Source organism: Notothenia rossii, assembly GCF_949606895.1.
Source record: "Notothenia rossii genome assembly, chromosome: 4".
NCBI lineage: Eukaryota > Metazoa > Chordata > Actinopteri > Perciformes > Nototheniidae > Notothenia > Notothenia rossii.
In genome coordinates, this window is record NC_136902.1 from 63319371 (window position 1) to 63337013 (window position 17643).

The 17643-nt window shown below is 41.1% G+C and overlaps 1 protein-coding gene across 2 annotated transcripts; it reads right to left on the reverse strand.

Annotated features, from left to right (window-relative positions):
* Positions 1–11879: 11879 nt before the first annotated feature.
* Positions 11880–14357, reverse strand: LOC307036185 (zinc finger MYM-type protein 1-like; the record flags this gene model as incomplete). 2 transcript variants are annotated; one of them, XM_079676259.1, is made up of 4 exons in its annotated part: positions 13931–14357; positions 13453–13521; positions 13179–13277; positions 11880–12970 (listed from the first exon to the last, which is right to left on the reverse strand). In XM_079676259.1, exons 1-4 carry the CDS (start codon positions 14019–14021, stop codon positions 11880–11882), a joined length of 1350 nt encoding a protein of 449 aa, XP_079532385.1. In that variant the 5' UTR covers positions 14022–14357. The 2 variants fall into 2 exon arrangements, with proteins under 2 accessions (XP_079532385.1, XP_079532386.1); XM_079676260.1 differs by lacking the exon at positions 13453–13521.
* Positions 14358–17643: the final 3286 nt, after the last annotated feature.

Below are 17643 nucleotides of genomic sequence, written 5' to 3' on the forward strand. Positions count from 1 at the left end.
TCTAAATGTTAATAAAATGCATATTTATTCCCCGTAGCCTACATATTGATCCAAACTGTAGTGTGTATTGCTGCTTGTGAGTGAATGAGACAGTTGGCGGGTGGTTGGTGTTATCCTCACTGTACCCAGGACTGCTCTGCCAGGCGTGCCGCAGCAGCTTTTCACATCTGGCGCTGGGCCTAGGGGAGATGGCAGGGGACGGGACGCCCCGCCGCGGCTAAATATGGCGCAGGGTTACGCCACACGTCCCTAATCACTTAGCTGCTGTCTGGCAGCCCACCACCACTTTCCCAGAACCCTCATATATCACCAGTGCTACACATCTGTGCAGCTGGTAGGCATCTCTATTTAATGCCCCCACCAGCTTCCTCTTTACTATCCCAATGATTATTGGTTGGCTTTATATCCTCTTTCCATCCCATTGGTTTTATAATAAGGAGTTCCACCAGGTCAGTGTCGGGCAGCAGCAGGTCTTCATTGAGCATTGACATAATTAACTTTTTTGTTGTGAAATAAATATATTTTGCTAGTTTATTCCAAAAATCTCCATGGGCCCCAAAAGACCCGGTACAGCGTCCAGCTCTTTAATGTTGTTATAAAAGTCATGATGGTAGATGGGCTATGTATATAAAGGTTTTTCTGATTCATTTTGGGTATGTTATTTTATGTGTCTTTTATAAAATGTATTTAATTTTGTCTTGTCTTTACCCTTCTTTAACCTGGTTTTGTCTTCATAACTTTTATTTTTCAATTATTCTCTGCTTGTCCTTCCTGTTCTGTCTTTTTTGATCGCTCTCACATTTGATTCCAAAGAAGCTTCCATTTTAGGTTTCCATCAACTCCTTTTCATCTTCAGCTTCATGAGGTCGTCTTTTTTCTCAGTGTGAATATTCAAATGTTTTTTTTTTCTTCTTGTTTCTGAAGACCAGTGTAATTAATCTTTTAACTATGTCTACTTTGTCGTGGTCAAGGAGCCCAAATGTCCTTCAAATGTCTTGGTTAAACTGTTCGTATCAGCTTTCCACAGTTTGCTGTTTGACACTATCTCGTCCTTTTTTATAATCCAGCTACCAGTTTTGTTTTTTTGGCTTGTCCACATCTTCAATGTTCAATTTGGTCCCCCTTTATCTCTACTCTTCCTTCGACTCTTTTTTTCCATTCACTCTCATATCATTTCATATTTTAGTAACCTTTTACCCAGAATGCCATGAAATTTGGTGAGGACATTAAGCTTAACTTTCATTGAGCTTTCGTCAAACACCAACCTTATACTAAACTGTTCAGAATACATCTCATAATCTCACTGTATCCATATAAAGAGGAATTTACTGTAAAAAAAACATAACAAAGAAAATTGTTTTGGTCGTTCCTGCCCCCCTCCAGTGAATCTGTTTAGAATCTGTTGTTCAGCAGTACATGGTATTGATCAGTGTAATCATCCATTGGTTATGCATGCATGAGTGCATTTCCTGTTGTGCCTCATACTCAGAGAAATACTATGTCAGATTCAGAATGAGAAGCAGTATGTCTGCCAGACAGAGAGTGGGTATTACCATCTGGACAAAAAGACATAAAACAATGTAACCCAAATATACATTATTTCATGTAAAACTATGTATTTAGTTGGGTAGTGTCCGAAATGTTGAACAGATTAGATTTGTTTAGCCTTGGTGTTAGAATAAAAGCCAATAAAGCACCAAAAAGATTGGAATTCATGGGATCAGGAAAATCCATGCCAAATATAATTGCATGTTATGGAAACCAAACATTGAAACAAATGAAAGCTGAATGTGGACTTACGCTTACGGCTCGTCCACACTACAGCTTCAAAAAAAGCTTGCCGGCGGGCGTGTCTGAAGCTCGACCAACAACCAATTACATGAATCTCCCGCCCCTGACACACAAGCAGCGGTTTGATTGGCTAGAACTTGTACTGGCATATGATTTTATTGGCTGACGCTTCCACCGAAAGCTTCAGAAGCTTCAAAAGTTGAACATTGCTCAACTTTTGCAGCCTGAAACGCCAGGAAAGCTCCGCTCTGCTACCCACAATTCAGTTCGGCGAAAAGTGAGGCAACGTGACGTCACCCCATTCAAAGTGAATGGGCCGACGCGTTGGATCGCGTTTTTGAAGCTGTCGAAGCTGTGTGGAAGGGCCGTTAAGGTATTTTTCAAAAAAGCTGAAAGACTTGGCGCAGTGTCAATGAAATTAATTAATTCCTCCTATATGTCAGATTCAGAATATAAGGAAGCATCTGCATGTCAGCCACAGAGTGTGTATTCCTATCTAGACAAACTGACATAAAACAATGTCACCAACATTTGATGTGTCATGCAAAAATATGTCTTTAAATGGGAAGTTTCCCAAGTTTTAGAACAATTGTGAGTTATTTTGGCAGTGGTGTTAGAATTAAAGTGTTGTGTCTCGTCAAATGTGTTAGTTATGTTTATGTATTTTATCTGTCATTTCCTGTTTTATTTTGTACTTACCTCTTGTCTTTCATTTCAGGCCCTGTTTTGTTCCTCCCCTTGTGTGTTTTTCCCGCCAATATCAGTGTCTGCCCCGCCCCAGATTGTTTCCACCTGTTCCCACTCACCTCATGTTTAAATAGTCCTGTCTCTCCCCTGTCCTGTGTCAGTTCGTCTTGTTTGTTTCCCCGAATGGTCGTGCCAAGCTTCAGCTCTGAAAGGATCGCTTTTCACTCATGTCAGGTTTTTTTTATGTTTGTTTATTTTGTTAGGCTTGAGTTTTTATTAAGTTCTCTTTTAGTTACGCTAGTTTTTTCCTCCTTGTGAGTGCTTTTTGTTATTTCCACTGCCTACGAGGGGATTACCTGATCTGTTAAAATTAGGACTGTCAAACGATTAAACATTTTAATCAGATTAATCACAGCTCAAAAAAACTGAACTATGTCCAAAATATGCAATTTCTTTATGTATATTGTTGTGGGAATGGAAAGATAAATGAAAGAAGGCGGATATATCCATTTAAAATACAGTATGTATGTTTATTATAAAAAAATTCTGTGTGTCAAAATGAAAGACAGCCCACACACCTATCAATCATCAAACCGTGGGGTCTTAATTCATTACGTGTTGATTTCTATCAACGGGGGAGTACTTCAGGAAAGTCGACGGGGGGGCTAGTGGAGTACTTCGTGACCACAGAGTGTGAACGTTGTGATCAGCTGTTTTAGCGCAGTTCTCCAGTGAAGGGAGGGAGTCTCCCTCCGCAGCCGGTTGGCGTAGTTTTGGCACAATTCCGCAGACCGACGTTAACAGCAGCCCTGTCTGTGCACACGGAGACCGACTCTGTCGTCCGGTGATCTAACCGCCTTCTGGAAAAGCTTCACAAGTACGTCGGTACGCAAATGCGCTTTGAGACACAAGTGACGGTACGCATTTCAGATTACGCACATAACCTGCGTACCAGTTACGTTACAGCAAAAGTATTCTCCGTCGGGACTTCCTGCAACAACACCACACCGTTATCTTGATTCTGATTGGCCAGAAGACATTATCAAAGATATTCTATTGAGAAGACAATCACTATGTGACAAAAGTTTTCAAAACCGTTTCTGGTCTTCGGTATTTCCAGACAAGTGGCTACTGAAATCAATCTTAGTAACTGCTGTCTGTGCAATTCGGCGGCACTTTAACATCATTTTTCATGGTAGAGCTAAGCCATTTCTTGGTATGGGTGTAGCCTACCCCAGCCATACCCTGGCGCTGCCACTGGTGGGATGTATGGGGCGGGCCATTCTGCACATGCGTTAAATGCGTTAAATATTTTAACGCAATTAATTCAAAAAATTAATTACTGCCGTTAACGCGATAATTTTGACAGCATTAGTTAAAATAAATACACTTTTTTATTACATTCAAGACTTTGTCTCTGGGTCGTGCATTTGGGTTCATCAGTTTGTGTCGCGGTCCTGACATAAAGCCAATAAGGCACCAAAAACATTAGAATGCATCCAATGGGGATCAGGAATATCTCTACCAAATATCATGGCAAGGTGTTTGGCACCAGAAATTTTATTTGACAAAAATGGAAACAGACATTCAGTTTTCAAACCTTTATTTAACCAGATGGTCCCATTGAGATCATTGATCTCTTTTTCAAGGGAGACCTGACATAAAACAATGAACCAATTATGTATGTATATAATGCAAAATCAATCAATCAATGTTTATTTATATAGCCCAATATCACAAATGTTAAATTTGTCTCAGTGGACTTCACAGTTTGTACAGAATATCAGTATGACAATACGACACCCTCTGTCCTTAGACCCTCACATCGTACAAGGAAAAACTTCCGGAGAAACCCCCACAGTTTAAAGGGAAAAATGGGAGAAACCTCAGGGAGAGCAACAGAGGAGGGATCCCTCTCCCAGGACAGACAGACGTGCAATAGATGCCGTGTGTAAATTGAAAAGATAGTACATTTGCAACATAGGTAGTCCAAATGTTTGGAAATGCATGTGTGTATAATAGGAAGATGAATCCACGAGGATATCCATCCAGGACTTATGATCCAGGACCACAGCCACGACTCAAGATCCAGGACTCGCAATTCATGACACAGGACCGCAGGATCATCCATGACTCCGGATCCCGGCGTATATAGACACCAAAAAGAAAGACATTTGGGGAAGCTGGGTTAATCGGAACATGAGAGTACACAGGTATAGACAGAGAGAAGGAAGAAGTAAGATGTCCCCCGACAAAGTAAGCCTATATCAGCAAAACTAGGGGCTGAATCTAATCAGCCCTAACTATAAGCTTTATCAAAAAGGAAGGTCTTAAGCGCACTCTTAAAAACGGATAGGGTGTCTGCCGTCCGAACACAAACTGGAAGCTGATTCCACAAAAGTGGAGCTTGATAAGAAAAGGCTCTGGCTCCCATTGTACTTTTAGAGACTCTAGGAACAACCAACAACCCTGCATTCTTGGAACGCAATGCCCTAGTAGGACAGTAGGGTATAATGAGTTCTTTAAGGTAAGATGGCGCCTGCCCATTAAGGGCTTTGTAGGCGAGAAGAAAATGTTTAAATTCTATCCTGTGTTCTATAGGGAGCCAGTGTAAGGCAGCCAGAACAGGAGTAATGTGGTCCCTTTTCCTAACTCTGGTTAGTACACGAGCTGCAGCATTTTGAATCAGCTGAACCCTGATTATAAGGAGTTACAATAATCCAGCCTTGAAGTAACAAATGCATGGACTAGTTTCTCTGCATCGTTTTGAGGCAAGATATGCCTGATTTTTGCAATGTTACGTAGATGGAAGTAGGCGGTCCTTGAAATTGATTTTATGTGGGCGTTAAAGGATAAATCCTGATCAAATATAACACCAACATTCCTTACAGTCTCGCTGGAGGCCAAATTAATGCCATCCATAGTTAGTATATCTTTAGATAATTTGTTTCGTAGATTCTTTGGGCCAAGTACAATAACTTCAGTTTTGGTCATGTTTAACATCAAAAAATGTAAGGTCATCCACGTTTTTAAGTCCTTGAGGCAGTCTTGAATTTTATTTCGATGATTAATTTCATCAGGCTTGATTGATAAATATAGTTGAGTATCATCCGCATAACAATGAAAGTTTACAGAATGATTCCTTATAATAGTGCCTAACGGAAGCATATATAATGTGAACAAAATAGGTCCGAGCACTGAGCCCTGTGGCACTCCATGGCTAACTTTGGTTTGCGTGGAAGATTCATCGTTGACACGTACAACCTGAGAGCCTTCAGATAGATAGGACCTAAACCAGCCTAAAGCAGTTCCCTGTATGCCAACTAAGTGCTCTAGTCTTTGCAATAGGATATCATGGTCAATTGTATCAAATGCAGCACTGAGATCGAGCAAAACTAAAATAGAGACAAGTCCCTTGTCTGAGGCTATTAGAATGTCATTTGTGACTTTAACCAGAGCTGTCTCTGTGCTATGATGTGTTCTAAAGCCAGACTGAAAATCTTCAAATAAATCATAGTTTTTTAAGTAATCACACAGCTGTTTTGCAACTGCTTTCTCAATAATCTTTGAGAGGAACGGAAGATTAGAAATAGGTCTATAGTTGGCTAAAACCTCTGGATCGAGGTTGTGCTTTTTAAGAAGCGGTTTTATCACTGCTACTTTGAATGATTGTGGAACATAGCCTGATAATAAAGACATATTCATAATATTTCAGGGCTCGACATTAAGGACTGCCCGATGGCCCGGGGCCATCTAGTATTTAGCTCGGGCAATGAAGCCTCACCTGTTGGTTGCCTGATCGGGCAGTCTATTATGCCAGTATCATGCTGCTCGCGGATCAGTAATGAGTGACCCGACAGTAAAACTAAACATATCTATAACTAGTTTAGGTAGTTTGAGAGGTAATTAAAATAGCTACGTGTGATATTCTAACCTGAAGTGTGTGTTTTGTCCGCTCACCGCTGCATGTGATCATGCAGAGCTGCTTGTCGACTCGTCAGCAGCAACTGATCTCTCTCTCTCCAGTCAGATTAGACTTCACTCACATTTATGTCCATATCGATCAGATCCAGCTAGTTCTAGATAATGATATGACTACCTGCTTATTGAAAGACACCTAAACAATAAGTGTCGCTATGCAACTGGTTGAGGCCACAAAGTATAGCGCAGCATTATGCATTTGTTTACATGCCCACCGGAACCCCAAGGCATTACCAACAGATCAACGCACAATCAACCCATACAGGACATCTCTTTCTCCACATTAAGTGTTAGACATTAGAATTGACTATTCTTGTCTGTCACATACTCTTCTTTTCCGTCACAGAAGTGGCGCAACTGAAACGGTATTGCGCTAAAGGGAAATTATTTTTGACTGAAGAGATTTAGATTTGCTTGCTAACGGGAACTCTGAAGTCGCCATTTTGTGTGCTTCGCAGATGCGCTCCGGTCTGCTCGGTCAGCTTCCGGATGAGGAGGCATACGTTCGACCAACTTACAGTAGATAACATTACAAACATGTTTAACAGGGGCCATAATAGTGTAAATAATGTTTGTTTTGGCAGTTATAACTGAATGTAATGTTTTCTACTTTTTTACATCTGGGAAGGCATTTGCCTTCATCAGATGGAAAGTGTCTTGACCAACAACTTAAGTATTTCTTATAGCTATGCAGGACATGCAAGCGAGCAAACACAAACAAGAACAAACAAACCGAAGAATATAAAAAAAAGTGAAATGAAGAATAAAATTGAAATCGTACAATATAATATTGTGGTGGTTCATCTTATAATTCAGTCGAGAGAATGCACCAGACAGTATCTAAGACCTGCAAAAATCTAAACTTTCTAGGGGGAGGCCCCCCAAACCCTTCGTGCCATTTCGTCCGCGCGCATTTTTCAGGGCAATCTCTATTGGGCTCAGGGCCATCTGTAAATTAGCTTTGATGGCCCACAGGGCCATCTCCCAAAATCCTGAATGTCATGCACTGTATTTAATAAAGAAGTGCTTATTAATGGAAAAACGTTTTTAACAGCTTAGTTGGAATCGGATCTAAGATACACGTTGATGGTTTAGAAGAGAGAATCATTTAATTTAATTGTTCAAGGTTTATGGCTGAAAAGCATTCTAGTTTACTATCTAGTGTAATATTAGAACTTACGTTTCCGGGAGCTGTTGATAATACTATACTGGTCAAAGGCAAGAGGTCATTGATTTTGTTTCTAAGAGTAACAATTTTATCGTTAAAAAAGCACATAAAATCATGACTACTGAGTGCTATGGGAATAGAAGGCTCAGTCGAGCTGTGGCTCTCTGTCAGCCTGGCTACAGTGCTGAAAAGAAATCTTGCATTATTCTTATTCTCATCTATTAATGAAGAGTAGTAGGCTGCTCTCGCTTTACGCAGTGCTTTCTTATATTCATTGAGAATAATATGCCAAATTAAACGAGATTCTTCAAGTTTAGTGGAACGCCATATCCTTTCAAGTTGTCTCGACTTTTGCTTTATTTTGCGGGTTTCGGCATTATGCCATGGAGCTAATCTATGTTGTTTTATTTTCTTCTTTTTCAAAGGCGCAACAGAGTCTAATTGTATTCGCAGCGCATCTGTAGCACTATCAACAACATGATCAATTTGGGGTGGTGTACATTTTGTATAAGTTTCCTCCCTTACATGTAGACATTCTATCGAGTTAAGTATTGGTGGAGTCTCTTCCTTAGATTTGGCTATAGCACTAACAGATAGGTTTCTGCTACAGGAGCTTTTGACTAATGCTTTGTAGTCTAGTAACAGTACTTCAAAAGTTACTAAGAAATGGTCGGATAAAGCAGGATTATGCGGTTCGACTAATAGTTGCTCAATTTCAATACCATAAGTCAGAACAAGGTCGAGAGTGTGATTATAGCAGTGGGTTGGTTTATTTACACTCTGACAGAAACCAACAGAATCTAATATAGAGTTAAATGCAACAGTAAGGCTATTTTTATCATCGTCAACATGAATATTAAAGTCACCTACGATAATTACTTTATCTGTTTTAAGTACCAAAGCTGATAAAAACTCAGAGAATTCTGATAAGAATTCTGAATAAGGACCTGGTGCACGGTACACTGTAACAAATAAGATTGGCTGCAAAGTTTTCCAGGTCGGATGCGTAAGACTAAAAACGAGGCTTTCAAAGGAGGTATAATTTAATTTTGTTTAGTATTGATAAGTAAACTTGAGTCAAAGATTGCTGCAACTCCACCTCCTCGGCCCGTGCCTCGGGCAATATGAGTATTGATATGGCTGGGTGGAGTGGCCTCATTTATGCTGACATATTCTTCATGTCTCAATCATGTTTCAGTGAGACAGCATATCAATATTATAATCTGATATTAAATCATTTACCAATATTGCTTTCGATGTTAGAGATCTTATGTTTAAGAGACCACATTTAATCTTCCTGTTTTGTTGCACTGTAGTAGTTGTTACATTTAATTTTATTAGGTTATTATGTATGACACCTCTATTAGGTTTTACCTTACATTGTCATTGGGCAGACACACACACCGTTAATATTGGGTATTTTATTGGGTTCGGGATTCCTATGGATGACTGCCTAGGAGAGAGCGCAGAGAAGCGGTGGTCTCAACTCCAGTTTGTGATGGATTAAGTCCACAAAGCCCTGAAATGTTTGCCGAAATGAGATTTGCACCTTCCAAAGTAGGATGAATGCCGTCTCTCTTAATCAGAACAGGTTTTCCCCAGAAGGCTGTCCAATTATTTACGAAGCCCACATTGTTTGCTGGGCACCACCAAGACAACCAGCGCTGAAATTATGACATGCGGCTATACATGTCATCAGTGGAGGCTGGTGGAAAATATATTTGGTGGGGCTGTTGATATAGTGAGAAATCTTTTTTTGGGAGATATGACCCCTTAAATTGGGACTTCTGGTGATGTAATGGCCCCATAAAATCGTGGTTCTAGGGCCAGGAACAACCAGGCTTAGTCGGGCTGAGTATGCTAAACTAACTGCGGTCAAGCCAGCCTCCACTGGGGAAAACCTAGTCAAGCCAGCCCTCACGTGATATTGCGGTGCGCGAATATCCTATGCATTACGGTAGAGTAAAAAAAAAGATCATCTCTCTGTGTTTAGATGAGAATAAAACAAAGACTGTCCAGTATCATAGATCCATCTCACTCCAGGGTGATAGCAGGACACCCCATCTAGTCACTCAGAAAAAATCAGGACATTCGGATGTAGAGTTTCAAAATAAAAGACCTTTGAAGTCTCATATATGAGCTATCATCCCTGTTTTTGGATGAGTATAAAACAAAGACTGTCCAGTATCATAGATCCATCTCACTCCAGGGTGATAGCAGGACACCCCATGTCGTCACTCAGAAAAAATCAGGACATTCTGATGTACAGTTTCAAAATAAAAGACCTTTGAAGTCTCATATATGAGCTATCATCCCTGTCCCCAAAGGTATTTTATTTTGAAACTATACATCAGAATGTCCTGATTTTTTCTGAGTGACTACATGGGGCAGTGCATGACATTAAGGATTTTGGGAGATGGCCCTGTGGGCCAGGGCCGGCTCTAGACAATTTGCAGCCCTAGGCGAGATTTTAGCTGCCCCCCCCCCCCCCCCATAGAATATATAAAGAACAAATTAAAAATCTCTACAAAAGACGAATACAATACAAAAACAGAAACTTATTGACATAGGCAAAAAGGCTTACCAATAACCAATAACCTACCATAGCCAATAAATGTAACTTATTTTATTTTTGTTATTCATTCATATCTTATTTGACCTAGTTAACACTCATTTATGTATTCATATTTTTATCTCCAGTTTTTAAACGATATTTTTTGTTTACTGTCTTATAGTATACATTGAAAACACCAACTCCCCCACCCTACACACAAATACAAAAACCACACTTGCTTTAGTTATAATTCAACAAACATCTTTTAATAAACAAGTAGCTTCCGCAGAAGGAGTTATAGAAATATTTTAAAGAACACTTAAGAACACACGTATTGTAATAATAAATAAATAAAATAAAATAAATGAAAAAATATTAACAAATACATAAAAACGATTTATACAAAAAAGGAACAATTACATTTCTGTTTTTGAACACACATATTGTAATAATAAATAAATACCTTACTGACTTGCTTGACTTAAACACTCAGAATTGCACTCGTCTTGACTTCTTTGCTGCAAAGTCATCGATAACATCCTCATATGACGGCTGACGAGAAACATCACTGTTAATGCTGATGATGGCAAGTCCACTGAGGCGTTCTTGGACCATTGTAGACCTCAGGTAGGTTTTAATTAACTTCAGCTTTGAGAAGCTTCTTTCTGCTGAAGCCACTGTCACTAGCATAGTGACTGCGATCCTGAGGGCCACCCACATATTAGGATAAACCTCCCTCAGGTTCTTCCTTTCCAAGAACACCAACAGTTCCAGGGTGGTCATTGTGGGTGAGGGGAGAGTTGGAAAGTTCATCAGCTCCAGTGCCAACTCTTTTCCATCTATGTCTGACTGTCCGCCAGAGCTCAGGGTGTTGCTCAGTGTTTGACACTGCTTTGTCAGCTCGTTTCTGGGCAGTTCGGGGAAGTTGACAAGCACCCCAAACTTTGCCTGAACTTCTTCCAGGTGTTCAAAACGCTCATTGAGGGAAGTGATGCAAACATCAACCACCCTGTTGAAAAATGTAACTTCCATCTTTTTTAGGGCATTGGCCTTTGGCTCATCAGGTGATTCATAAGAGAACTGCCTCTTGGTTGACCTCAGCCTCTTCTCCTTGAGGACAGCATCCACATCCATGTCCTCACACATGTCTTTAGCACTGATCTGAGCAGAGGCAAATCCAGTGGCTCTGTAGTCTTCCAGGGTGGCCTTTGTCTTTCTCAGGAGGTCAACTGCGATGTCAAGTTGCATTGACACAGACTGCATGACCTTACTGACCTGTTTGACTTTACTGAGGATGTCGTACCACACCACAGTGCAAATGGAGAAGTGGTAGGACCCCACTTCCTCAGCCAAAGACTGTGCCTCTATTTTGATCATTATGTCAGTGGCCTTGTCCCTCACCTCCAAAAGTGCATCTCGAACATGTTGAGCCTGATATCGCACAGCTTCCACACTGTTGACCCGGCTCTCCCACCTGGTTTCAGACCATGATTTCAAGGTAGTGGTGACATGGCTCATCAAAATGTCCCAGCGCTTTGTGGATGCTGAAAACAATGTAAAAAGCTTTTGGAGGTAGCCAAAGTATCCAGTGGCATCTAGGGAGCTTTTCACTGCATCAGCTAACACCAGATTGAGAGTGTGTGCGCCACATGGCACGAATAGTGCCCTCGGGTTTAGTTCAAGTAACCTGGCCTGAACTCATTTGTTTTTCCCTCGCATATTGGCACCATTGTCATAAGACTGTCCCCTACAGTCCTCAAAGGGGATGTTCAGTTCTTGGAGCCTGTCCAGGATGAGGGATGACAAACTCTCGCCAGTTGATTCCTCAGCGACAAGGAACCCCATGAAGTGTTCCTTAACTTGTGGCATCTCCTCCATTGTAACAATCCTTAAGATGACTGATAACTGCTCTGTGTGGCTAATGTCAGGTGTGCAGTCCAGAATGATGGAATAATATTTAGCCTTCTTAATTTCTTCAATCATGTGGGCACTGATTCTTTCACCGATACATTCAATGAGTTCATTTTGAATATTTTTTCCGAGATATGTGGTATGGCTTGCACCCCTTTTGACTTTAGCAACGTGTTCTTTCATTACAGGGTCAAACATTGCCATCAGCTCCACTTCTTTAAGGAAGTTGCCATTGTTGGGTTTGTTGAGTGTGTCACATGTTCCCCTGAGGCCCATGTTTCTCTCAGCTAATGATTGAATGATGGCGACCAACCTTGTTACCACCTCACGCCATCTCTTCCTTTCTATGTCTGTAAGCGCCATCTCAGTCCTATCAATAGTTTGCCCCTTTTGTAATCGAAACTCTAACTCTTTCCATGATTCCATGTGTTTAGTATGTTCTGGAGTGTTCTCGTGTGTTTTCAGTAATTGGTGGCAATTTTTCCAGTCATTTAGTCCTGCACTGATTAATTTGTATTCCTTCTGGGAGAACAGCTTGCAGCAAAAACAGTAAAGGCTGTCGTTTTTCTGTGAGTACAATTGCCAGCTTCTCTTGATTCTTTCCCCATTTACCAGTTTTCTATAAAAGTATTGGTGGTGGCAGCTTCTCCCATCCTGTCTTTTTGGAAAAATGAAGTGTGGTTTTGCCTGATAGGGTCCTCTGCTCACAAACTCTGTTCTTACCTTATCAGACATGGATGGCCAGTCGGCAGGGTCAACAGCTGCTGCCTTTGTGGCGTCACGTGCTGCAGACTGTGTTGTGGTACTCGGGATCAATGTTTCCCCTGCAGATTGTGTAGCAGCAGGTTCACTTGGGACAGGTAGTGATATGTTTTCACCTGCAGACAGTCAAACATGCATGGATACAGTCGGACACCCACTGTGTGTGTGTGTGTGTGTGTGTGTGTGTGTGTGTGTGTGTGTGTGTGTGTGTGTGTGTGTGTGTGTGTGTGTGTGTGTGTGTGTGTGTGTGTGTGTTTTACATTAACATGTACATTATTAGTAAGAGAAGTGCTATTGTAATGTGCAATAATAAACTGGACTCACGTGCTGCAGACTGTGTTGTGGTACTCGGGACCAATGTCTCTCCTGCAGATTGTGTAGCAGCAGGTTCATTTGGGACAGGTAGTAGTGATACGTTTTCACCTGCAGACAGTCGAACATGCATGGATACAGTCAGACACCCACTGTTTTACATTAACATGTACATTATAAGTGATATAGGTGCTATTGTAATGTGCAGGTGTGAACATGTGTATGAACTACCCACAACCCTAATAAACTCAACAGGCAATATCACAAAAAACTTGACTGAACTCACCTGCTACAGGCAGTGATGCAGTAGACTCAGGTTGTGCAGTGGTATTACCCAGATATTTTAACAATGCACCTGGAAATTACACAGAGAATAATGTAGTAGGTATCTATCTGCAATAATACTGAGCAGTTCAGACTAGCTGACATAATTTCCTGTGCCCAAATATGCAAAATATATATTTTTAAGTGATAACCTAGCTAGTTAATGATTTAGCAGAATTATTTTGTGTCCATTACCATTTGTAAGCTAAAGATGGAACAAAATAGATAGCTTTAATGATAATAAATAAATATAAAGAATACAAGAAAAACCACACAGTGCAGTTGGTGTAAAAAGAGCTATCAAGCTAGATGGTAAAGCAGCTCATCTGCTAGCTTCTATCATACTATATATCAGCTGCTATCATTAGCTAACGTTAGCTAGCTAGCTTTATACCGTTGCTTGAAAAATGCCAATAAACACAAACAGTCATCAGACATACCTCTGTTTTCCTGGAGTTTTTCCTCCTCTCTCTTTCTTCGCCTTTTCCAATGCGCCCCAGACGGCTTTTTGTTGGGGTTGCCCCGCTTCATGTTGTGACAGTGAAGTTCTAATTCTCGTTCAAAACGCGAGCGCGAGTGCGCGCGACACGCGAAACACAAATGGACAGAACCAAAGAAAACATAGAGAGGGGTGGTGCAGTGTTGGGGCGCCCCTACGTTTTATTTTTCATATTCTCAAAAAAACAAATGAATCCTGATCTGAGCGGCGCCTAAAAAAAAGGAATCTGGGGGGCGCCTACAAAAATAAAAAAATATACATAGGCCTATTAAAAAAATTTTTTTTTTTAAAATCTGGACTGCACCCCTGCGCTCCCTCTACAGTTCAGCGCCCTAGGCGAACATTTATAACGCCAGTGCGGTGGGCCGGCCCTGCTGTGGGCCATCTAAGCTAATTTACAGATGGCCCTGAGCCCAATAGAGATTGCCCTGAAAAATGTGTGCGGACGAAATGCCACGAAGGGTTTGGGGGGCCTCCCCCTAGAACATTTAGATTTTTGCAGGTCTTAGATGCTGTCTGGTGCATTCTCTAGACTGAATTATGAGATGAACCAGCACAATATTATATTGTAGAATTTCAATTTTATTCTTCATTTCACTTGCTTGTTTGTTCTTGTTTGTGTTTGCTCGCTTGCATACCCTGCATAGCTATAAGAAATACTTAAGTTGTTGGTCAAGACACTTTCCATCTGATGAAGGTAAATGCCTTCATCAGATGTAAAAAAGTAGAAAACATTACATTCAGTTATTACTGCCAAAACAAACATTATTTACACTATTATGGCCCCTGTTAAAAATGTTTGTAATGTTATCTACTGTAAGTTGGTCGAACGAATGCCTCCTCATCCGGAAGCTGGCCGAGCAGACCCGGGCAGCAGTCGAGAGGAGCCGAGCGCATCCGCGAAGCATACAAAATGGCGACGTCAGAGTTCCCGTTGGCCGGCAAATCTAAATCTCTTTGGTCACAATAATTTCCCTTTAGCACAATACGGCTTCAGTTGCGCCACTTATGTGACAGACAAGAAGAGTATGTGACAGACAAGAATAGTCAATTCTAATGTCTAACACTTAATGTGGAGAAAGAGATGTCCTGTATGGGTTGATTGTGCGTTGATCTGTTGGTAATGCCTCGGGGTTCCGTTGGGCATGTAAACAAATGCATAATGCTGCGCTATACTTTGTGGCCTCACCCAGTTGCATAGCGACACTTATTGTTTAGGTGTCTTTTAATAAGCAGGTAGTCCTATCATTAGCTAGAACTAGCTAGATCTGATCAATATGGACTTAAACGCGAGTGAAGTCTAATCTGACGGGAGAGGGAGATCAGCTGCTGCTGACGAGTCGACACGCAGCACTGCATGATCACATGCAGCGGTGAGCAGACAAAACACACACTTCAGGTTAGAATATCACACGTAGCTATTTTAATTACCTCTCAAACTACCTAAACTAGTGATAGATATGTTTAGTTTTACTGTCGGGTCACTCATTACTGGATCCGCGAGCTGCTGGCATAATAGATTGCCCGATCGGGCAACCAGCAGGTGAGGCTTCATTGCCCGAGCTAAATACTAGATGGCCCCGGGCCATCGGGCAGCCCTTAATGTCGAGCCCTGTGGGGTGTCCTGCTATCACCCTGGAGTGAGATATGATACTGGACAGTTTTTGTTTTATTCTCATAAAAAACATGGATGATAACTCGTACAATAGAGATTTCAAAGGTCTTTTATTTTGAAACTCTACATCAGAATGTCCTGATTTTTTCTGAGTGACTAGATGGGATGTCCTGATATCTCCCTGAAGGGAAATTAGTCTTTGATACTGGACAGTTTTTGTTTTATTCTCATCTAAACACAGAGGGAGGATTTTTTTTTTACTCTACCGTAATGCATAGGATATTCGCGCACCGCAATATCACGTGAGGGCTGGCTTGAATAGGTTTTTCCGAAGGGAGGCTGGCTTGACCGCAGTCTAAACTAGAGAGAGAATCTCTGTCAAGGGGGCTACAACTACAACAAGATGAACATATTTGACCGTGATTTAATTGTCATACACGTTTCAAAATGATGCCGAAGTAACAACATACTGATACCGGATAGTAAAAACCATGAATTAAGGCTTTGACAAGTCTGCAGACAGACGGCAGGCGGAAAACCTTTTAAAATGCGTGTTTTCTAATGGAGATTTGGCTAAGCTAACGTTGTAAATGCTCGACCGTCCACACTCACAACAACGGCCTATACAGACATAAATAAACCAGCGACTGTATTCGCCATGACACAGACAGTATGTGGTTTGTACTTGTTTAAATTTTGTCTCGTTTCTGAATAGATATGAAGAGCTGTGAGCTCTGAGTGCTAAGAGCTAACGGCTGTGTTGTTTTTCTGGGGAGCTCATTGAAGATACAACCCCAGTTCCTCACGAGTCTAAAAAACAACTCACGTCAACGCACGTAAGCAACGTGGGTGCCAACGTGAGCGCTCTCGTGACCAAAATATTTGACGGCGCTGATTGGCTGAAATTATGTTTCGGCGGTGCAGTTTACTATTGAGACTTTTGCAACGTTGGTTGCTGCTGTTTGGCTCGGGGGCAGCGCCCCGTAATGATAAACTAATGCCAAGGGCAATGCCAGGCAGGAAACATGTGACTTATCAGTAACTTTAGACATCGTAACACAATTTTAAACAAGATTTTATTGTAGATTATACATTTTACTGATACCAATTGTATGATATTTACCTTGTTCATTAAAAATAAAAAATATAAAATATATATATTTTTTAAATATATATATTTCTAAATATTTGTTTTTTAATTTAATATTTGTTTTAATATTTTTTTTTGTATGTGGGAAGTGGTGGGGCGGCGCCCCTAGCGCCCCTATGGGCCGGCCGCCACTGCATGTCATCATTGATCAGATTGGGGAGGGGACCAGAGAAGATTACGGTGTCCGACATTGTTTTAGCATAACTACACACCGACGCCACATTAAGTTTGGTGCTTTCTGATTGGCGTAAACGAACATCATTACCACCGACGTGAATAACAATCCTACTGTATTTACGTTTATTTTTAGCCAGCAGTTTAAGATGCGCCTCAACGTCGCCCGCTCTGGCCCCCGGAATGCATGTGACTGTGGAGGCTTCGTTCTCTAAATTCACGTGTCTCATAATAGAGCTACCACCAACCAGAATTGGCTTCTCAGCGGGTGTCTCGCTGAGTGGGGAATATATGTTAGATACTTGAACGGGTTGGTGGGGACCTGCGGGTTTCGCGTTATGCCCCTTCTGAACAGTGTTAGAAATTAAAATCAATGTTTTGATGGTATAATGTAGCTTAAACATACCGTCAGTTTAAATGCTGTTTTATACTGAAAAAAACAGAAATTCTCGTGCACAATCAGTTGTTAAGCTTTTATTCTGAAAATCCTTCATCTCCGGTTAGCATTTAGCATGGTGTTAAAATACTATTTCCTAAAGAGGTGAATTTAGTAGCGAAATGACATGGAGTGATGCACACCGAAACCTACTGATTTAACACTACAACTATAGATGTCGAGATACTACCATGCTGAATATTAAATGAAGGTACAGTTTATTTGAATACATTATTGTTTACAGACGTGGGTAGCATGTGACAACATCCGGAACTCCAC